Source organism: Sciurus carolinensis, chromosome 13 (assembly GCF_902686445.1).
Source record: "Sciurus carolinensis chromosome 13, mSciCar1.2, whole genome shotgun sequence".
Taxonomy (NCBI): domain Eukaryota; kingdom Metazoa; phylum Chordata; class Mammalia; order Rodentia; family Sciuridae; genus Sciurus; species Sciurus carolinensis.
Window position 1 is genome coordinate 45,182,519 of NC_062225.1, and position 24,269 is coordinate 45,206,787.

Genomic DNA, 24,269 nt, shown 5'->3' on the forward strand with positions numbered 1-24,269 from the left:
AAGCTGATTAGTGATTATATTTTTATAATTCCTAATGCATCTCAGGGATATGGAGATATATACTTACTTATACTAAAGTAATCACAATAATTAGATCAGAGTCTTAATTCTGGCTTATCACCTGTGTATCCCTGGACAAGTAACTTACCCTTTTTGAGCCATGTTTTCTACATTTTTCAAATGAAGCTAGGCATTCCTAATAACAAATAAAGAACATGTTAAGAGACTCACAAAGTTCCTTATGTAAAGTAGGAATAAAGTTGTTGTTAGATTAGTTCAGCCAAGAATGTCAGACAGCACGAGTTTTACAGTACTTAATCAGGGTAGTGATTTAATTGCAATAAATGATAATTTCTGTTTTATAGCACATATGAGTGCAGATATTAACCAGTATGATTTTCATTCTAAGCTACCTTTATAAATAGGGTGATTTCCCCTTGTACATATATCCAAAGCACTGAATAACTACAAATTATACAATAGTGAAAATATTGTTTTTATGAATTGGTGATATGTTTATAGTATTTAATTAAATAGTATTTACATTCAGCTGTTGTTTCAAACTTTGACTTAAATTGGTAAATAATGAACTAGTCTGACAAGAGCTTTTTGCATGTTCATGTACACATATAGCATTGGCATATACACAGAAATAGAAAACTTTGTATTTCAGGGCTGGGGTTGTGGCTCAGTGTTAGAACGCTTGCTTAGCATGTGCGAGTCACTGTGTTCAATTCTCAGTGCCACATATAAATAAATGAATAAAATAAAGGTCCATCGACAACTAAAAAGTCCAAAAGCTTTCATGTTCCTTATGAAAAAAACTTAATTGATTGGCAAGCTAAAACTTAAATGAAAAAGAGCAGCAGTAAGAGTTTAAAGAAAGATGAAGCACTTTGGGTCTACAAATAATTTGGAAAAGTTCTTAGAGGAGTTGAGTATTGGGGTAACCTTGAAAGGATTTGAGAGAGCCTTACGAAGGAGGGAATGCTGGAGGCAAGGTTATAGTGAAAATGTGCATTTAATTTTGGGATCTTGAGTAGAGGAGTTGCTCACACAAGGGAATTAATATATATTAGGGCTAGACTGGAGGATACTGATGGTTAGACTAATGATTCTCTATATGCAAGTGATAGACTCCATGAGTGTTTTTGAGCAAGGGGTTGATTTGTAAGAGGTATATAAGAAGACTAAATCTAGACACAGAAGGCAGAATTGATTGTTGTGCAGAAGAGACATGAAGTGAACACACCCATTAGGGAGGTTTTTTGAGTAATCAAGAAATAAATTAATTAAAGCTTAAATTGAGAGTGGTGGTAAAAATGGAATCTGTGGTGCTTTATTAAATTATGGAGGTCTTCAGACTGCCCTTTGAGGCTATCTGCCTTTTGATGATACTACTACTTAAACGCACCTTGATGGTTAAAGAAAGAAAAACTATATAACTTGAGCTGTTGGTCAAAATAAATGCAGTATTTCAAAAGAAAGTACATTTCTTCTTCTCTGTACTGATATATTCAGCTATTAACAGGGACATCACCCTCAGGAACAACAAAATCTCCGTGAAATTTTAAGTATTAACATTCTTTGCAAACATTTAAAAAAATGTCAACTCAAATTTAGTGTCTTTTATTTACAGCAAACAGACTTATAAGAAATGGAGCAGATGATAAATACAAAGTAGAGTGCCAAAAGTAAAATATTTTATTCCTTACATTTTGTATTTATAGTTTCTTAGTCAGTTTTACAATATGCCCAGCTAAATAATACTTAAACTCTTTCTCAATATAAATTTTCAATGTGATTTTTGTGGGTATTTTTCTAGCATTATGCATAAACTTTAAAAAAAATTAAGCTTTTCATTGATGAAAGTTTCCTAAATGTATTATTTAAATGAAGTACTTATATTTTATTTAAATGAACAAAAATTATTCCCTGTCATTCAAGTTGAGACACCCAATTTAAGAGTAAGGCAGAACAATTTGAAATGGGAGTTTCTTAGAAAAACAGATTTGATGTTGTTTGTGAGACTTTATCACCCACGTGGTTGTTTCTTACTTTCACTATCAAAACCAGGATACTCTTTCCTATCATGAATAGATATAAATATGCTTTATTTGTTAGGATATAGGCTCACCTGCTAGTCACAAGGAGAACCTCAAATTCTCAGTAGTTCAAGTAAAATGGAACTTTGTTTCTTAAAAACTCAGATGTAGGCAGATGGTTAAAAGTAGGAAAAGTGGGTTGGTAGCTCTGTTCCAGAAGGTCACTGAGGAATGCAAGAATTTTTAAACTAATTATTTTGCTCTATACTGTGACTGTTGTTCAGTATACTGTAGCCACAAAGGACTATTGACATTTATACTTAACTTTAAAATTTAAAAAATGAAATTAAAAAAATATCAGTGTCCATACTAGCTATGTATTATGTCCTCCATTAGTTACATATGACTGGAGGCTGCTGTATTGGACAGCCCAAACAGAACACCTCCATCATCACATAGGGCTCTGTTGGCCAGTGTTGCACTATTCCTGTCTTCAAGGTCTTTTCCAGTTCATACCAGCCTGTCCAAGTTCAGTCTATGGGAAGGGAATGAAAAGAAGAGAGAGGAGTGTACACTTTAGTTATAAGTGATCCAAAAGATGTACATATCATTACTGCTTGTAGTCTTGTGGCCAAAGTTTAGTTACATATCCATGTCTTGCTGGAAGGACAGCTAGCAAGTCACTAGCTAGGTGGACTATATCCTGTTAAATTAAGGTTTAGGTAGGGTTGGGATGGGAGCAGGAATTCCATTGCCATAGGGAAGAAGGTGAGAGTAAACACCAGAGGAATACTGGCAATCCGGGTCATATGTACTGGAGATGTTCATAATTGAGGTAAGGATCGCTCCCTACAGTAAAGTAGCCAGGAATTCATATGGGTAAAAATGTTTCTTAATTTTAATTGACCATGCTGAGATTAACATGAAATTATAAGCATTTTTTACTACTGTATTTGAATTATAGTACTCCTTAAAGTTTTAACAAAAGTAACTTCATGGCTATTAGGACTTAAATGCTATATTTTTGAGCATGTCACTTTAAGTAGTAGTACCTCTGTGAAACTGTGGAGTGATAATAATCTTATGTTGCTGTAATTATAAACAAGACTAGTGCCTTTTTTTCTAATTTTATAGATACTCACTAATGATTTTGAACATTCAGCTAATGAATAGCCATGTGAAGTACAGAAAGTTGTCCTTTTTTGTCTCTCCCAACTGTCTGAGCTCAGGTGCTCTCTCTTGGGGTCTTAAACTAGTTAGGGCTTACATTGAGATGCAAACAGCCTTTCCTATACCATTTCCTATTCCTCTCTCTTTCTCTTCTCATCTGTTTTGTCAGCCAATGTTCTTTTAAGTACTTTACATTTTCATAAAAGTTGTTAAAAATTTACTTTAATTAATGCTCTTGTCCTTTTTGTAACTGGAATTCTATACTTTTAAAAACTTCCTTTATGTTTTAACTTTTTTAGTAAATAGAGGGAGGATATAAATGCATGTGCTTTTCTCAACTTGAATTTGTGTCATAGAGGCTTTCAGAGTCAGATGCTCATGTATCTGAACCTTAGTCATGATAAAACATGATGAGCACTCATGTTCATTTCCTATTCCCAGTCTTATTCTTTGAAACAGACACTTTGATCATGTTTACAACTTCCACCCTTCTAAATAGTGTGCCTGTATTATTTCTGTATTATTATTTACCAGTTTTAGGAATTATATACTGATTATGATAACAAAAAAGGATTTAACTTGTGTACCACTTTCTCTCTCCTTTCATTATTTTTCTCTTTTGTTTCCACCCAAAGATGTATCTTTTGACTCTCTAGTTAGCAATTACAGATTTTCTTGTTATCCCTCCTCCTGATATCTTTCCCCTTTCTGTGCTCCATGTTTTTTAATCTTCTTATTAAATAGTAATGGTCAGGAGAAATATTGGGGAATGATATTGCCCCCACCCCCGAAAAAAATTGCAGTGCTTCAGTATATTTACATTAATTTTTGCAACTATAATGAAGTCTTTTTTAGCATTTTGTCTTCCTGGAGTCTAAAGGTTATAATTAAACAGTTTATTTTTTATGATTACATAAATATTTTTCACTGAACAATTTATAATAGAACATTTACAGTCTTCTAAAACATAACTTTATTGTTTATAATTTAGTTTTAAATTTTCCCTTTCCTCTTTGGTTTCTTCATTTAAAAACAAAATCCCCACAATTCCTGCCAGTGTGTATCAATCATACTCTGTTCTGCAGACTTTGCCTTGTTGCCAGCTGTCACCCTCCTGGAGCCCTCTCTCTTTCTCTTCTCATCTGTTTTGTCAGCCAGTGGTCTTTTAAGTACTTTACGTTTTCATAAAAGTTGTTAAAAATTTACTTTAATTAATGCTCTTGTTCTTTTTGTAACTGGAATTCTATACTTTTAAAAACTTCCTTTATGTTTTAATTTTTTTAGTAAATAGAGGGAGGATATAAATGCATGTGCTTTTCTCAACTTGAATTTGTGTCATGAGGCTTTCAGAGTCAGATGCTCATGTATCTGAACCTTAGTCATGATAAAACATGATGAGCACTCATGTTCAAATTTTTTGAAGGTAGGAGTTTAAGGCACTTATATAGTTGGAAAAAAATTAACTATATAGTCACTGATATTTTTATGTAAATAAACATTTTTTTCTAGAATAATATTTACTTTTTTTCTGAGACCTTAAGTTTTTTTTTTCCAGATTTTGATGATATTTCTATCTCTTTGATAGATTTTTTACTTTTTATTTCATAAATAAAATATAGAAGAACATATGTATTTCCTACAGATTTAGATCTATTTTTCATTATAGTGTTCTACAACTTTACTGTCCAGCATTTATTGAAATTGACCCATTTTACTCTTATACTTGATCAGTAACTAAATGGCATATAGTGATGTTATAAAATGTCACCTAGGTTAGGAGGCTAATGCTACTTCTGAACTCTAATAGGTCTTACCATCAGTCTGGGTGATACATTGTTCAATACTCTTAGACTACTTTTTTATCTTTACAAGAGAATAGTATTGTAAAAATGTCAAAAAGTATCCACATGCCCTGTTCACTAGTAAATATACTGCTAAATTTGAACCATTTTGGCAGTAGCTTATGCTACTCAAGGGACCATATTTTTGCAGAATGATATATTTCAAAGGATATTGGTTTCCATTGTAGAAAGTTCATGCATTTAGAGCAACTTAAAGCAAAAACAATTGTGTGTGTGCAATATGTTTAAAATATTAGTCATCTTGAATACATGCCTGGGTTAAGTGTCAGAAGCTATATATTGTGCAAAAAGAAAATTTACTGTTAGGAGACTAGGTTGTATATGTGCTTACATAGCATTTTCCTTAGAGGATCAATTTCAGTATATGAACTAATATCAGCCAGATTTTTGTACAGTAACATTATTGATAATAAAAGAGAAGTTCGTTGAGGAGAAAAACAAATAAAGGAAGCATGAATGTCTCATACTGTATGAAACTACAGAAATGGATCAAAGAGTTTGACAGGAAGTTTAATGTGTACATAAGTAGAGGCTGACAGAAACATGCTGTGTGTGCTAAAGGTTCCAGTGATGGAAAACCGAAACATAGTGCTCACTGACCACAGCATGAGCCTTGACACACATTGTAAATAATCCAGAGATCTATGACTGCATTAAGCAGTAGGCTGGTGTATTAATGGCAGTAAATCTATAGTAGCAGAAAGGGTTGGCATGCAGAAATTCCTGATTAATTTTTATAATGGATTAATAGTAACATAGTAAATATTTTCATTTCAACCCTGCTATCTCCACCCCCCTCCAAAGCCTTTGTGATTATTTTTATTCTTTTCTCCTCACCAGACTTGTATATGTGGATACTTGCTTCAGTACCATCAAGTTAAAAGCAGAAGATGCTTCTGGTAGAGAGCATCTAATCACTGTCAAGTTGAAAGCAAAGGTATGTGCCTTGTTAAATTGTTACTGTGGTCAGGAAATACTTTAAGAATGAAGACTGAATATTTTCAATGTAAAGGAATGCTGGTTCCCCAAATACATAAATAATACTTTTGAAAATGGATCTGAGAAAGCATCAGAATTTATTCACCAGGTTTCCAAAATCCTAGATATAATTTCTTGTCAAAATTTTAGTTTAAATTTGATCAAACCTAGACTTAATAAATATTATAAATAAGATTCAGCAGCCTCTAAGTACCATGATGTTATTTTCGTAGTATCTTACTATGAGTGGATTCTTCCATGATCTCAGGTTCTGAAAATGTCTTTTGCCCTCAGTTCTTACGAAGTACTTTTGTAGTTCTTGTCTCTGACTCTACCACCTCCCAGCCCACTACACAGACACACATATAAGCATACTTCTTATTGTTTGTTTGGCTGAAGTTTTTTGGCATTTGTATTTCAAGAATTTTTAAAGGTTATGCCTTTGTGGAGTCCTTATAGACTAGTGATCTGTAAACATTCACTAATTTATTGACACAAAACATCCTTCCATTTTTGTTTTGTCTTTAGTTTTAGTTCTAGATTATGAATCTTAAGAAGTAAATAGAATAAGCAAGATCAGCATATTAATCATTTACTTAGTAATCACTGGAAAAACATGAGAATTTAAAGAAAACCAGGACATCCAGCCTTTTTTTTTATTGTTCCCAGTAGTCATCAATCAATTCTATTTCAGAAGATTGTAGTGATGAAAAGATCAATTGTGTTTGTCCTTTTTAAAAAATGTGTCTGGCATTTAAGCTTTCCACAAGAGAAAATTAATATATAAAGCTGTACTGGGTGACACAGAAAAGTTGATATCTCATAGTAGTTCTACATCAGACAGTTTGAGAAATGACTCATTCTCTCTTCCTCTCACACACGGAATGTTTAGATATAATTTTAAGACCCATATAAGTGTCGAACAAAATTAGTGGGATAGAAACCTTCTTTGTAAAAGAAATTAGATGATTATTTACATGAAAATAAAAATAATTTTATTTTCCTTTTAAGTTTTTAAAGGTGTGCTTTATCCTTTCAAAAGGTCACATACTGCTAGTGGCAAGGGTTCTGTCATTTTCTGCAAAGTATGTTGTTTGTATTTTGTACATTAATAAAAGTTCCCTTATTGCTGTGAAGACCAAAATTAAAGATTTTAAGTATATGTGTCCTCATTTTTACATGCTCTTACACTTATTAAACACACACTGCCTTTTATGCTTAAAAGATTTTATGATTTTGCTTATTTACTTTTTACTAATGTATTAATAATACATATTAATGGGGTTCAGTGTGATAAATATTATTTATCTAAGTTGAGAACACTTATATAGTCCATTCTGTCTGCTTTTTCTTACACCTTTTCAAGGTATAGTAGATGATTCTTCTAATATTTCTCCAGGAAATATTTTCCAGTGTCAGTTTTGCAACATTTTTTTATTTTTAACAAATGTACATTTGATTGGCTTTTAGTATATTCACAATGCAACAATCACCCTTACTTAATTTTAGAACATATTCATCATTCCAGAAAAAAGTTTCTCACTCATAAATAGGAACTCCTTATTAGCCCTTTACCCTACCTCTCGGCAACCACTAATCTACTTTCTATCTCTATTTGTTAGCTTCTTCTAGACATTTCATACAAATGGAATGGTATTTACAGTCTTTTGTGACTCGCTCCTGTCTAGGTATAATGTCTTCAAGGTTCATACATGTAACAGTACTTTATTCCTTTTTAATTGCCAAATAATATTCACCTTATGGATATACCACATTTCATTTCCTCATTCATCATCTGGTGCACATTTGAGCCAAAATATAGTTCCCATATTTTGGTTATTATGAATAGTGTTGTTGTGAACATTTGTGCACAGGTTTTGGTTTACATGCAAAGCTTTTCATTTCTCTTGATTATATACTTAGGAACAAAATTGCTGGGTCATGTGATAACTATTTTTAACATTTTAGAGAACTTATAACTTTTCCTGCAAAAGATGCACCATTTTACATGTCCATCAGATTTGTTCAAGGACTCTAATTGTTCCACACCCTCACCAACACTGGTTATAGATGTCTTTTTATTATAGCCATCCTGGTTGATGTGAAATGATATCTCATTGTGGTTTTGATTAGTTTTGCAACATTTATAGTTATGAAGCAATACTGTGGACCCTCTAACAAGAAAAAAGAAAATTTTGAGCTGGGAAGGAATTAGGAAAAATCTTTTTTTTTTTTTTTTTTTTTTTAAATAGGATGACAGTCTTACATTATGGAAATTTGTTAGATTCATTATTTGCCTGCATTATAGAGGCCAAAGTTATCTTTGATATGTGGTAATTTCTTTTTGAGGAATGTTTGGGACTGGGATGGTCAGCTAAAAAACAGGAATACCTAGAGTACATAACAAAGTTTTCATCAAAACTTTTTTTTAACAAACCTTAAAGCAGGATTATTTTTGTGAATCTTCAAGCCTTTATTTCTTTAATTTATAAGTATATTTAAAACGCATTTTTTTCTTGAATACATTCTGTTCTGATTCTATCACTCCTCACTATCTCCAAAAACTCAAAGAAAACAGCATCAATTTGAACTAGACAATTCCTATTAAAATAAATGTGTCAATCAAAAAGAAATATAATAAGGATTTTTTTGTTTTTTTATAGGTATATTTATGTAGAACTTATAGTGCATCCTGTACTGTGTGATGGGATTATCTTTTCTGTACAAAGAAATGTATCCTAGAGCTTTTTTGGCTTTTGCCAAGATCAGAACTACTTGGGAAAAAAAAAAAAATCACAGATGTGTATCAGAAGCTGGGCACTTTGTCTCTGTTGAAATTTGTGTGGTTTCCCTTGCAGGGGGTAGCCTTCTATTTTACATGGTCTGAGCAGAACAGATTTGGTTAAGATTTTTCTTAGAATGATATACTACAGAGTCTAAAAAATATCATGACCATAAGTATATATTTATATGTACTTAATATTGAATAATAATTTTTTATAATTTCTGATTTGGGTTGCTTCAAGGGAGATTTGAAAAACTTTTTTTATTAACACATTAATTATACAAATGAATGGTTTCACTGTGGCATTTCCATCTCTCTTACTCTCCTTGTCTCTCCCCTATTTTACTTAAAAATAATACTAATTTTTCAATTAAAATTCATTTCTTTGGAGCATTTGTTATCAAACTTGTAAAATAGTTCTGACAGTTTCTCATGGTTTTATATATATATATATATATAAAACATACTATTAAAAACTGTCTTAATTTTATATTTAGTTACCTACACTGTACTTAGTACTACTGTAGTTCAGAAACTGTTTTGAAAATGAATATCTAGGATGTTATTTTGTATTTTAATAATTTATAGTAAATCCCCAGATGCACATAAATTTGCTCTTTTTAGGTTTTGTATAAGTATGTAAAGCTTATTATGTAAACAGAATCATTCTTAATTTGGAATACTGTTAACACATAAAATACACCTGTATTCAACTTTAATAGATATGTAGTGAAGTCACTCACATATAGATTAGTACAATTTATTATATACATGTTATTGTTTGCATAATTATAATATAAAGTATATTTGAAAGATGTCATCCTTTCACAGATGACACAGTAAAGAGTCATTGTTGTATGTGGGATAGTATTTATTAAAAGTCGCTTTTTTGTTTAATTATTTGGGGATCTTTATCCATGTGAGTGCCTTTGTACCATTTACTGTACTCTTACTTGAATATAGGATTTTATTTTCTTTTAACATAATGAGCTATGTATATACATAATGACTTCCAAGGCCACAGATATTTTACTTGGTATATTTACTCAGAATACAGTAAATATTTCATTAACTTCTTATGTATATTGATAATTCATTTATGTTAGAGTTGATCTTATTCATTATTAACATTTCTGGGAGGTAAGTAGCAACAATCCATAGTGAACTAAATTTTCCATTTTTGACCCAAGGAGACTTTAAGTGTGAATAATTTTTTAAAAAAGAATCCTGACAGTTTGGAGGGAAATGAGATTTTGTAATACTGTCGAACTTTATCATTTTTATTTATAAAACAGCCATACAAATTAAATGACTCCTCCAAGATCATATTAGCTAGTTAATAAAGGTGAAACCAGAGAGACCTGAGGTCTCTGCCTGAATTTTTTTGAGACATTTTTGACTTTTTAATGTAGTATACAAGTTGTTTTTCCAGTGATTATAGCAATTATATTCTGAAATAATATCATCACATTGTGATATTTTGAATTGTGTGAAATAGACTCCTTTATCTCAGCCTGATCATTTTTCAGTTTACATAATTTAAGCACTGTAATATTTTTATATGGTTTTCTATGTATTTGTCCTTGTGTTACTAGTTTTATATAACCAAATAGCATTAGTCAGCGTGCAATGATTGATACTGTTGTTTATTCTTTGGTAGCAGGAATTGAACACAGGGGTGCTTAACCACTGAGCCACACCTCCAGCCCTTTTAATTTTTTTAAATTTTAAGACAGGGTCTTGCTAAGTTACTTAGGCCTCACTAAGTTGCTGAGGCTGGCTTTGAACTTGAGATCTCCTACCTTAATCTCTGCTGGGATTACAGGGGTATGTCTGGCAGATATTGTTTATTTTTAGTCAACTGATCATTGTAGCAAAATGTTAATTGTTTTGAAAGCATCTGCTTTGAATGTGCTGATGTTTGTTAAATATTAGAGTGATGATTTTTCTTATCTCCTTTGGTTTTTCCAGTGAAGTACTGAATAGCAAGAGACTGAAAAACTTGAAGTTCTGAATTAAAAAGTTTATCAAATGAAAGTTTCCGCTAAAACTAATTTTCTTTTAGTAAATTTAGCTTTTTAATGGAAAGAAATGAGTGCATTTAATTATATGTGACTTTGAAGATTTCAAAATAGGATTTTATCATTATCATGAAGTATAATCCTCTGGTTTTCTCATAAGAAAATTAATTTTAAGCAAAAAAACTACCTTTTGCCTTTGTTAACTTAGAAATGATTTTTTCTCATGATTATAACTTTTTATATAACTAATTAAATAATTTTTCTAATATTTACCAATTTTTAAAATATTTTTCTTGCTTAAAAATGTTTATTTTTCCTTAATAAATGAGAAGATAATTCATTGTTTCTTTGCATTCGTCTTCTTGCTAAAAATATTTGCTTTTATATGGAAAATTATTTATTAAATTGATAGTTATATAGTCATTCTTATGCATTTCTTGATTCTTTTAAAAGTTATTAAGTGGTGACAGAATCTATTTGAGATTAAATTCTAGACTGGGAAGAATTAAATATCAACTAGTTTGATTCTGTATTTCAAAGATAAATTGAGATTCAGTTTGACTCACCTCTCAGATCATAACATTAGCAGCTGTCCCATCACTAACTTAGTTCATTTTTCTTTGTTGAATTGACTATTTTAGCACACTAAATCACCAAACTTTGTACCTCATGAGCATATGTTGACTATTTTGAACTTACAATATCATTACAATAAGAGAATCAAAATATATCCAGTTTTTCTAAAATACCTGAAGTAATTGTCACAGAGAAGCAGAAATGACCAAATTTTATGCTTTTTCATAGTATCCCACAGAATCACCAGATTGTTTTGTGGATTTTCCTGTTCCATTTTCTGTTTCCTGGATACCACAGGTAAATTTTAAAATTTATTTTAAATTTGAAAGAGTCTATTCTTTTTAATCAGGAAGGCATTATAGGTTATAAAGTGATTTCCAGTCTTCTTTCAGCATTCATTTATAAACAAGCCTTTTACAGTGCTTTAATTGTATTTTCTAATAATTAATGTCCATTTTTTCCTTCTTTCTCTACACTCACATAATTCACCCTCTAGATCTTTAAGTTTCATTTTCAGTGAATATGCAGAAGCCCTGTTGACATCCATTTTTTTTTCTTTAAATCCTAAACAACGCTGTAGAAAACAATATACAGTAAGTGGAAAAGTGGGTGAAAATTTTTATATTGGTAAAATTTTTAACTTTGGTGATATTATATCAGAGAATCTTTATCAGAGGAGAATATAAATAAAACACCTGGCATTTGTACTCAGTTTTTATGGTTTTAAAGTGTTTGACTTGGTTTATCCTTGAACTTAGTTTATGTATTTTCTTTTTTATGTGTTTTTGTGTGTTTGTACTTCAGGTAAAGATAATAGAAGATTCTTTGTGCTGCTTCTGTTAATTTAGTTTCTCAGTACATTGGTTATATCTACCAAGATGATGTTTTAGAAGTATGTTGTAAAATGTACTTAGAGTTTACAAGGTGCTTTGGATTAGTAACAGTACAATCACAGAATTCCATGTGTGATTTTTAAAGAAGTGGCAGAATGTGGTTATTAAAGTTCACAGGTTAGTCTAGTAGACATGGGCCTTATTTCATCAAGTGAATTGTGATAGTTGACAAGAAAAGGGAGAAAACGTTTCTATTCTTAGGCAAAGAGAAAATGACGAGTGATATTTTACAAATTTTCTTTGAATGGAAGCTACCCATTTTTTTGTTGAGCAAATTTTGATTAGGTTCAAGTAAAAGTTCATACTTATATTTTAAACTGTTCGTACATAAAAAGTAATTATAGGTGAAATTAGTTTTAGAAAGTTTTTGAAGTTTAGTTTAAACAAAGTTTGACATGTTTTAAATAGTCTTATGAGTATCTAAGATATTTTAATCATACACATTTATTAAAATTACTGTTCTCATTTTTTTCTTTAAAAATAATTCCTGTTTCCCTCAGGGGAAATTGAGAAACAGCAAAATAAAGGAAAGGAAAAAGCCTTTGATTTACATTAGGTATTTGGTATATGTTATAAATTTATTAATTTTTTTCAAAAATTGGATCATGTATAAGTTGTATAACTTTTTAAAAAATACATATTTTCTATTTGGCTCTGAAAGCTTTATCTTTGTGTTTTAGACAGTGAGATCATGAGAAAATATTATATCTAGATTTTATTTCTCTTTCCAGATATAACCTCTAAATTACAAATTAATATTTATCACAGTTCCAAAGTTGAAGAATACAGTTTTCATGAATTTTTTAGTGTTGTTCTTAAAATGCATTTAACTGTACAAGTTTTCCCCAAACTTTATGGAAAAGTTTGTATCATATCAAAATTAGTTTGTGACTGCTAGACTGGAATATCTTTGAGGGGAGTTTCTTTTAGATTTGTATCACTACTTAATACTGGGTCAGTGCCTTGTACATGTAAGTTTGGAGTAACTATAAAAATTCATATTCAAGGATTTAATTTAATTGTCATTTTTTTGGCATTAGTGCCAAGGAAACAGAAAATTAATAGTAGTAACTGGAATTTAATAAATTTTTCTGAAGTTATAGAATATACTGATATTGTTAGCAAAATACAGATAAAATTAAGGTGACTTTTTATCCACAATTTAAATTTGACAGATATTAATGTTTTTCTCACTTGTTTCAAATACATCTCTAGTTTTCTCTCTCTCTCTCAGAAAGAAAAAGTTCTGGGAGCAGCACAAGACCCCATTCCCTTTTCAGTTTCTTCTTTCTGTTTGTTTTTCTCTTATCTAACTTGGTATCTCTTTCTCTGAAATTGATGTATATGCTATCCTTAGACTTTTTGCTACATTTTTAGACTGTATTTGCAGTTTGATTTTTTTTTTTACACAATATTGTTTCTGTGATTTATCCATAATTTTTGTGTGCCTAATACCTTTTTATCTTAAAATGCTGTATCATTCCATTATGTCCATCAACCAGGTAATTCATCCATTGTCCCATTGATAAGATCATTCACAATTTTTGCTAGCAGTCTACAGTGAACACTTTTACATGTTTCCTGATACATATATGTTAGACAGTTAGTGTGGATTATTTCTAGGAGTGAAAATGCTGGATTGTAGGGAATGTACCTTTAAATATTTCTGATCGTCATCTGTTTATACTGCTATTCAGCAATGCATAGTAATTCTTACTTTCCCAAATCTTTTGTGTTATTTTCATCTTAGTTAATCTGACCTTAATTCTTTATCAAGAATTGATAATCAATATTATTGTGTTCATAGTCTTTGCTTGAATATATTTTTTTTATTCTGAGCACTTGTAATTTATTTTGGATACCAATGCTTTGTTGGTTATATGGAATGTAAATGTATTCTCCCTATGGCAGATCTTTTAGCTTTGTATATGATATAGTTTGTCATACAGAATTTTAGCTTTTAGTATGGTCAGATGTATCAGTCTGTTTCTTGTGGCTTCTGCTTTTTCTGTCTCAAAAACATGTTTCATATCTTGTATAGTTTGTTCTAAAAAGTTAATAGTTTTCACATTTTTTTAAAGATGAGGTAACTTCGAAATTACCTTTCCCTGTATTATATATGTTTGTATACAGTTTAGAGATAACTTCTTCATTTGTGGAGACCTGGGGGTAATTTTAGTTTTCTTTCACGAACAACATTAAAATTTTGATTGTTTAAATATTTATCAGAAAGACTAGCTGTACATCCTAAGGATTTTGGTAATGGTATTAGCAATATGAACTCTTTGAGTCTTTTAATATGATGAGGGTTGGCAATATTAGTTAAATATATTTTGAATGTAAAAAGCAGTATGAGTTGACTTTGCTTATGTAATGCTTGCTTACTGACTCAGTAGAAACAGTTCTTGTGGGTATTTTCAGTTTTAACAATTTTTAAACAGTTGTAGTTTTTAAGCACCATGAATGTAACTGTTGTAATCTGATAGTAAAGTTACATTTAAGAGACTGTAAATAGGTTTCAGATAATTGATTTTAAAAAATCATTGTCTGCTTTTATACATTTCCTCTTTGGATTCAGTGTTTCTGGACTTTATACTTGGAAGATCTTTATTTTCCTTTCTTTTTGTAATATAATAGACATGGCTTTGTGGCATCCATATTAAAAATGGGTAATTTTCCTTATGGTCCCTGTCTTCCTGCTGAGTTGATAATGTTTTGATGTATTTTTCTTTTGCTCTGATGAGAGGTCTGCTGCTGCTGCTCTGACATATTCATTTGGATGAATAATTATAACTTGCACAATGTCAAGCTGAAGATGGTAGGGTTTTGTGCGTCATGACAAGCCTAGTAGCCAGTGCAGGTGTCTCACAGCATGATCAGCAACAGCCAGTGTATTCTGGCTCAGAGGAGACATTTAGAGTAGTAAGAAATCAGCACCAAGGGCAAGGCTGCTGCTACTATTGCTACTGTGATGTGTGCCAAAGAAACACAAAGTGCTTCTCAAAGACAAGTGTCTAGATACCTCTTTAAAGATATTTATTTTATTTGTACTCAGTAACTTCTCTTTTATAGATTTTAGCACAGAATGTAAGAACATCTCATGATTTTTATCTTCATCTGCTTCCTAACATCACATGTCCTCTAAGATATATCCTTAAAAATCTGCTACCGTTTAGAATTTTTACATTCAGGTCATATATGTCAATAGGGCTGAGTAATGAGATTATAGAATGTGCTAATGGTCAGATTATAAATGCACTGATATGTGATTAAAAAAATGAAATACATTTTATCCAGGTTATTGATCAAACAAAACTGGCTGTTAAAATTGCAGTTATACCTGTAAATATACCATCAAGTGCAGATATGGTGGAATATCTTTGCCACACGCAGTTGGAATTTTCAGATCTGGTATAATGCAGTAAGCAGTGGTATTTATATTTCTTTATCATGGAAATCTGATATTCTTGGAATGGTGCCATGAATGAAGAAGAGCAAAACTAATGATAAAGCCTCTGGCTGATAATCTGATGGTGAATGAAGAATTTGTAATTAAAGGAAACAGTCCTATTACATAGCAGGGAGCATGATCCATTAGTTAGAGCAGCAGACTAGCAGTTGGGTATCCTTAGTTCTGTTTACAGTTCAGCCATTGACTTAATTGTATAATTTCCAACAAGTCACATGACTGTCCTTTGCCTCAGTTCATATGTATGTGAATTTTTTTTTTCTTTTACAGATATGTTGAGAAAATTAAATTTGGTTAAAAACAAACCCAATGTCAGGGGTCACAAACAAAACTTAATTATCCACTGTGAGAAACCTGTGTAAGTTCTTTTGAACAACAAGATTTTATTTCATTTTTTGCTGTCTCTGTCAGAGAACTCATAGTACTAGATTTTTGTTTACTCGTAAATTGATTAATTACCTATGCTTTTGCTTTCTTGACAGTCTTAGTTCTTGTTGCCACAGTGGTATGGATAAAAGGATCAAAAGAAGGAAAGTTCATTATTGTGATTATGTGCTATGATAGAAAAAGTATGAGGGAAGGAGTTATGAGTTCTATTAGATTCAGTCTCCAAATAATCGCTTTTATTTTTTCCTTTTTTCAATAACTTATTTATTTAAAAGTACCCTGCATTCATTCTAAAAGAGGGGAAAAAAAAGGAAAATATTAGTAGTCAAAATTGAGAAAATAAAATATCACCTTTAATGCCCTATTTAGAGTTGGAAACTCACTGACTAATAGTTTTAAAAACAATTATTTAGCAAATTCATTTTCAAAATATTATTGATAACTGTACATTTATTATTCCAGATAATCATTAGAATCACTTGGGTTTTCATTATGATTTAGTTTACATTTATCTTTTACTTAGTTCCTTTTAATAATAGCAGTGGTTTTCTTAACCCGAAAGGTACATGTTTTTGCTGAATTTATTCCTAAGTATTTTAAAAATTTTATTACTACTGTGAATGTAGTCTTTTTATTATATTTGTAGTTTATAATCATAATGTGGACAAGTAATTAAAAAATTTAAATTTTATCAAAGTTATACATGAATATAGCTAAAAGAACCAGGTTATCAAGGCTTTTTGGTTTTTTTTTTTGTTTATTTTGCACAACGCTAGGGATTGATCCAAGGTTCCTGTTCATGTTAGGCAAGCAATCTGCCACTCAGGTCCACTCTCAGCCCCTTTATTTCTTTTTTCTTCTTAGATAAAATAGCATTTTGTGGCCTCCTTCCCATCTGTTTCTTTCTCCAGGGTCAATAACTTTTGACTGTTACCTGATCATTTTAGTGTTTGTGTTGGTCAGTTTTTGGTAACTGTAACAAATACCTGAGGTAATGAACTTACAAAGTATAAAGGTTTATTTTGGCTCATGGTTTTGAATGCATCAATCCCTGGTAGACCCATTGCTTTTAGGCCTCTGGTGGGGCAGTGTCTTGGAGGGAGTTAATGGTATAGCAAAATCATTAACCTCATGGCCAGATGCAAAACAGAAAGAGCACAGGACTGGAGTCCCATTATCCCCTCTTGAGAGCAGGCAACCCTGCCTAAGATATCTTAAAGGTTTCTACTGCCTCCCAATAACACCACTTTGGGGATCGAGCCTTTGACACAGGGGCCTTGGGGAGCTACTTGAGATTTCAAACAATGGCAGTATTATAATTTATTATATTCTCTTATATTTATGCTAACTTTTGTTTGTTTCAGGCATTGTTTATCAGTTTCCCAAAGAATTGGCTGCTTTCTCTGTACACAGGCATACTTCTTAACCTCTTGTTCTTTATCAATAATTACATTGTAATTTTGACATAAACATTCAATGTTTATATTATTCTGACTTTATATACTATGCAAGCAAACAATATGTTGTTAACTATATTTTTTTTCTTTTGTCAAAGAAAAAACACCCTGGTTTTATTATTCCTAGAGTTAATATTTATCTTACTTTTTCATTTACTTAGTTTTCTAAGTTGTATAACTCATTCAACCCCATGTGCCTGTGACAGATCTGAGTAAGTGTTTTTAGTGGGCAAATGGATATATGACTTTAAATCTCAGTCAGTCAATTACATGTCAGATTAAGGAAGAAGATAACACTCTAATTTCAGTAAATTTCAAATATTACCAAAGCCAGTTGAAGCTTTGTGGATTTGAGATCTGTAATTGTAAACACATGAGCTAGTTCTGTGAAATGGTCAAATTCTTAATGTGAATTTGAAGATCCAAAGAAACTAGTTTTATGAAACAGGTTGTCAGATGCCTTTACTACTACCTTAAGTTATACTTTAAATCTCTTACCTGTTGATATTAATAAATCAGACCTTACTATAGACCTTTATGGTAGGCTTCATAGTTTATTCTGCAAGACCACTGTAGCATAACAAAATCTAAACTTTTGGATGAAATCCTATTTCTCTCCTTACCAGTTTGTGATCATATATACTTTATTTAACTTTATAAAAAGAAGGAAATAATAAAATAGGAAAAATAAAATAAATAATAAAATAGTTTGTCATAGATTGCATGTATAGGAGTAAATTGAGATGTGAATGAAAGTACTTTTAATTGGAAAGTGCTATATATAGATGTACAAAATAATAAAAGGAGTTATGTGCATTGGTGAGTTCTTAATAAAATAGAGCTCATGTGGACAAAGAAATAATATCTGTTTATACAAATTTATATTAGGTATTTGTATATACATATACACGTAAATACATAGTAACAAGTAGTGGGTCTGTCTATATATTGAGTTATGTATACTTTTAAGACTTTAAAGATAGTGTTTCCATTTATATGCAGCATCAAGGAATTTTCTTTTCTCCTTTCCTTTCCCTTTCCCTTTCCCTTTCCTTTCGAGTGAATCCTGGGGTGCTTAACTACTGAGCTACACCCCAGCCTTTTTTCATTTAAGGACAGGGTCTCACTGAGTTACTTAGTGCCTCACTAAGGTGCTGAGGCTGGCTTTGAACTTGCGATATTTCTGCCTCAGTCTCCTTAGCCTCAGAGATTACAGGCGTGGGCCACCATGCTCAGCTCAAGGAATTTTCTGATGTTCAAAATGAAATGGGGCTGCGCCCAGTGGTGCACACCTGTAATCCCGGTGGCTCGGGAGGCTGAGATAGGAGGATCATGAGTTCAAAGCCAGCCTCCACAACAATGAGGTGCTAAGCAACTCAATGAGACCCTGACTCTAAATAAAATACAAAATAGGGCTGAGGATGTGGCTCAGTGGTCAAGTGCCTCTGAGTTCAATCCCTGGTACCAAAAAAATAATAATAAAATAGGGATGATTAATGAAAAATGACTACCAATCTCACCAGGCTATGTGGATGTGGCAGACAACTGTATATTGTATAATTAACAGATAAAAGATTTAAGAGAAGTATTGTTTGGTTTTATTGGTTAACATTGTTAATACCTGGACAAACTAATACTTAACGTAATTGTTTTGAGTAAGTCAGTGAAATACTTGTACATAGCAGATGTCCCAAGTAAAACAAAAATAATAACAGTTTACAGATGACTTTTTAATGCTATGATTTATATTTTAAAATACTTTTGGACTCAACAAGATTATTTTAATATCAGTAAAGCAAATTTATTACAACCCACATACTGTTTATTAACTTTCTCTACCTCAGGTTTTATTCCTGTCAGAGACTCCGTCTGGTGAATTGATAGGCTATTTGTACTTTGATTATTTTTTTAATCCAAGGGTTAATTTGGAATGTGTAGGTGTTCATGTGCTTGTGCATGGGAGCATTTTTATGTTTTAAAATGTTTGTTTAGAAACATCAGTGCCCATTTTAAAGATAAAGTCCAGCAGGTTGCAGACAGAAGTAATTCACTTAGGAAAAGTGTTAATTCCAATATCTCTTAGGATTCCTAAGATATAGTAGAGATGTTGAATATTAGAAGCCAAACCAATTTAGCAGATAGATATAGGGACCAAACCAGAATATTGGAGTTGGTTAATTGTAGAAGCATTGGGACAGTGTTTGTTTATTTTTAAAATGATGTCACTATTTGCTGTTAGTTCCCTGGCTCTGGCTATGAGAATAAAGTTGGCAGTCAGCAACACACAAATTTTCTGCTAGTCTTAACATTATTTGAAGTGATGATTTTTGTTGCCATTTGTTTTTTATTTCATTGTTTTTAGTATGAATGATTAAAAATTAGAGCTAACTACTTCTGCGGCATAGTTGCACCCTTTATTTGATATAACCTAACTGGAATGAAAACCTGTACTGCTTTATGTTTTTATTAATTGGCTTGATTTGTTTAAAAAATAGTCTACAATAGAGGATAACTAAGGACAGAATGAAAGTATCTATATTCAACATGCATTAGACAGACTTTTCTTTTTTAAAGTAGAATTACTGCAGTCATTCCATGATGGCTACACATGAGGTGATTGTTTCATTTGGCTTTGCAGGGAGATACCCTCTTCACATGAATTAAAAACAGCAAATATTTTAAATTATCAGTGGTCAGTTAAATAACCAAAGTATTGAAGAGATAAGTTTTTTGGGGATTGCTTTGACAACAAACACCTTTTGATTAAATAGCTTCAATTATAGATGTATCTATAGAAAAGAGTTGAGAACATCATCAATGAAGCAAGTAAGATCAAATGAACTGAGTATTTAGAAGATTTATCATCTCTTTAAAGATATCTGATTAGAAATATTGCAATCATTGTTAAAATTTTTTAAAAAGTTTAATTTTTAATATTTCCTTATTCTGTTGAGACTTTTGAATTCCCCAAAGATAAAGGTAAAAATGGTTATTAGAGGATTTATCTGCAAGTGTTAAAGGGAAGTATAAAAAAATCAGAATGGGAAGCAACTGTTGCAAGTACCAGAAAATTATGCTATTAATTTAAGTGTCATCAGAGCACAAAAGATCATATTCTGGGACTATGTGAACATTATTAAAATACTGGAAATAATAGTACTTAAGATGAAGATATTATACTGTAAGATCTGGTTAAGTGACTGACATTATTGCTTCACTTCAGGTATTATAAAAGTAACAAAATGCTTTTAAAGATAATAAGCGTTACATTTTGAGATTGGCAGTGTTCACACTTTCCTGCTTAAGTGCTTTCCTAGTTTAACGTAATTTAATAACAGTTATGGGGGAATAGCTAACATCGTAGTTCCCATATATATCTTGCTTCCTTTCTTCTCCAATATATTCACATTTTATATATCTCTATAGATATTTAAAAGTTATAGACATAGATATATAAAAGCAATATAATTTCATTCTCTTAGTGATGGTGTTTGAACTATGACTCTTATGCCTTCTTTATCCTTGTTATAAGGAATATTGATATATTTGTTCTATATTTGCTTTTATTTTTCTATATTTGCTTTTAAGTTCCTAATTTTTTGGGGAAAAAAAAACTTATAAAGGAACTTTTTTTTTTGTGGTACTGGGGATCGAACTCAGGGCCTTGTGCTTGCGAGGCAAGCACTCTACCAGCTGAGCTATCTCCCCAGCCTTATAAAGGAGCTCTTGCTATGTAAATCCATTACTATCCAGAAATCAGAATTTTTTAAAAAACAGCTTTATTGAGGTATAATTGACATATAATAAGCTGAACACACTCAAGTGTACAGTTTGGTGCATTTTAACAAATATTTACCCATGAAATCATCTGTACAATCCACATAATAAACATTTTTGACACACCCAAGTGTCCTTTCCTTTTGAAGTCCCTGCCTCCTGTTCTTTCTGTCTCTGTTGACTCTTCCCCAGTCCCCCTGCTTTCTATCACTAGATTAATTTGCATTTTCTAGAAATTACATAATTTTTGTGCTTTTTGATGTCACATTTCTTTCAATATAATTACTTAGAATTATGTCATCTTATAGCATATAATATTGTTCATTCTTTTTTATTGCTAAGTATTTATGTATGTACCACATAAATTCCATTCACCTGTAGATGTGCACATGGGTTGTTTTTAGGATTTGGCTATTACAAATAAAGTTGTCATGAACATGTAAATGTGTAATATAACATGTCATATAAACATGTTTTCATTTCTGTGGGGCAAATACATAGGAGAGTAGTAGCTGGATAACATAGGAGGTAAAGGAGGTGTATCTTTTTAACATTGTAAGAAACTGCCAGGTTATTTTCTGAGCTGGTTGTGCTGTTTTCCATTCCTAACAGTCATGTTGGAGGCTTCTTGTTCAGCTACATGCTTGTTCACATTTGGTATGGTCAGTCAGTTTCATTTTTGTCACTGCAATCAGTATTTAATGCTCTCTCAAAAGTGATTTTAATTTACACTTACTTAATGAGCAGTGGTGTTAAACATCTTTTCATGTGCTTATTTCTCATCCACATATCTTTGTTGAAGTGCCTGCACATTTGTTTTGCCTAAAGGCCTAAATTAAAGGAGAGAGAAATATTTATGGGTTGGAAGATTGAGTTTTATTAAGAAGTCAGTTCTCTACAAATTTTCTGTGGATTCAGTGTAATCCCAATAAAAAATTTGGACATTTTTTTAGACACTGACAAAATTATTTAAAAATTCATATGAAATGCAAATGACCTATGCAATAATCAAAATAATCCTAAAAAAGGATAATGTGGGAGACTAACCCTATCTGGTATAAAAACTTATAAATCTACTGTTTTCAAGATAATGTGATACTGTCAAAAAGGTAGACATACAGGTCACTGAAACAGAATTTTAGAAATAGACTCATTCATATATAGATAGCTGTTTTTAACACAGATGCAAGGACATTTCAATACAGGAAGGACAGTCCTTTCAACAAATGGTGATGAAACAATAATCTGTGTGTCAAAAAGAACAACTTTAAGCCATGTATCAAAATTAGTTCCTAATGTGTCAGAACCTTAATGTTAAACTTAACATTACAAAACTTCTAGAAGAAACGTGTGTGCGCAGCTTTAGGTTTAGAATTTTCTTATTACACCATGAAATACAATACTGGACTTTATCACAAATTAAAAATTTGTTATTGAAAGATACTGTTAAGAGAATGAAACAACAAGCCACAGACTAAGAGAAACTATTTACAATTCATATACCTGATAACGTACTTGTCTTAAGAATAGGTAAAGAACTCTCAAAGCTCAAGAAAACCCAAAATGGGAGGTGTTTTATATAGACATATTTTCTAGTTTCTTAAGGCTAACCCTTTTATGACCATGAAAGCTGTATATAAATTGAATTTTTGTGAAAAAAGTTTTCCAAAATATGCTTACTTAACTCAGAATTGAACTTCTCATATGCCTGATGACCTTTTGGCTAGGTGTCAGATAATTGCTCCCTACTTCACTTCTTTAGCAACACTCTGTGGGCTGGCTACTTTGCTTCAGTCAACTTCATAGTGGTATGTCTTAACAAAACATCCCAGCTAGCTTTACCATTCTCAAATAGATTCTTTCTGTGACCAAGAGTACTTGTGGAAGCCACTAGGCACACATATGTATGCAAACCTGGAAATGTGAGAAAATTAATCGTCCTAAAGGCAGTTTGACCAGTGGATAATGGAAAGCAGGAAATAAATGTTCCTGAATTCTAATTCTGGTATAGGAATTCTAAGGAACTTTCTTTACAGTTTCTTGCAAAGCCACCATTGAGCATAGTGACTGGCCTGAAAACACACCCTTATTTTGGCTTTTCCTCCTGTCCAGTCCCTACTCCCTAAGTTCATTTCCAAAAAACTGTCCTCACATAAGCCTTTGTCTCAGGGTTTGTTTTCCAAAGGGATCTCACACTCAAATTGTCATTGTCATATGCTACTGATAAATATGGCATAGGGACAGTGTTCTAAATACAGCACTCATACTTATGGCCTAGAAATTCACCTTTAAAAAAAAAATCCTGATATTTGCTGTTTGATTATTTGACTTGTTTTTCAGGATTGAACAAATTCTATGTAACTATATATGACTTCCTAAACTGTTAAATTTGGCAGACCTTCTTTAAAATCAATTTATAAATCAAAGGCTGCACTAGGCTTCTGTAAAATGATATCCTTGACCCCAGAAAATTGTAATCTTCTTCAGTTGCTATCAACTACTTTTGACTTGTAACCACAATTGGAAAAATTTTGACATCTTTATAACTTAACATTGGGCTGTAGGCACTAACATTTTAGCTGTATTTACACCTAGTTTGTAGAATGAAAGTAAAGGTTTGTTAGCATTTCAGTCATATGTACTACTATATTTTTGAGAGTTTGGATCTAAACATAAATAATTCATCAATGAACTGATGACATGGTAAGAAAAACCAGATCACATACCTGTTTCACTAGTGGTACAACATGCAGTCATGGAGCTAGTAAGAAAAATTCTCTATTATGCTTCATAAATAATGATTATAAAATGTGAAACCTTTAAGGTTTTTAATAATGATATAGTTTATT

The 24,269-nt window shown here is 31.5% G+C and overlaps 2 protein-coding genes across 5 annotated transcripts in view; one reads left to right on the forward strand and one right to left on the reverse strand.

Moving 5' to 3' along the window:
- The window catches only part of Vrk2 (VRK serine/threonine kinase 2), a 207,763-nt gene that overhangs the window by 64,829 nt on the left and 118,665 nt on the right, over positions 1–24,269 (reverse strand). Inside the window, exon 14 of one of the 2 annotated variants that reach the window (XM_047523385.1) lies at positions 713–2,580. The exons of the other annotated variant lie outside the window; for it this stretch is intronic. Within the exon in view, the coding sequence (XP_047379341.1) occupies positions 2,539–2,580 (42 nt within the window). The 3' untranslated portion in view covers positions 713–2,538. Of the gene's footprint in view, positions 1–712; positions 2,581–24,269 lie in introns of those variants that run through there. 2 annotated transcript variants of the gene reach the window in all.
- Positions 1–24,269, forward strand: part of Fancl (FA complementation group L) — a 64,980-nt gene that overhangs the window by 27,053 nt on the left and 13,658 nt on the right. For all 3 annotated transcript variants that reach the window (XM_047523389.1, XM_047523387.1, XM_047523388.1), the window contains 2 exons: positions 5,918–6,014; positions 11,666–11,734. In XM_047523389.1, the coding sequence (XP_047379345.1) occupies positions 5,918–6,014; positions 11,666–11,734 (166 nt within the window). The remainder of the gene's footprint in view (positions 1–5,917; positions 6,015–11,665; positions 11,735–24,269) is intronic.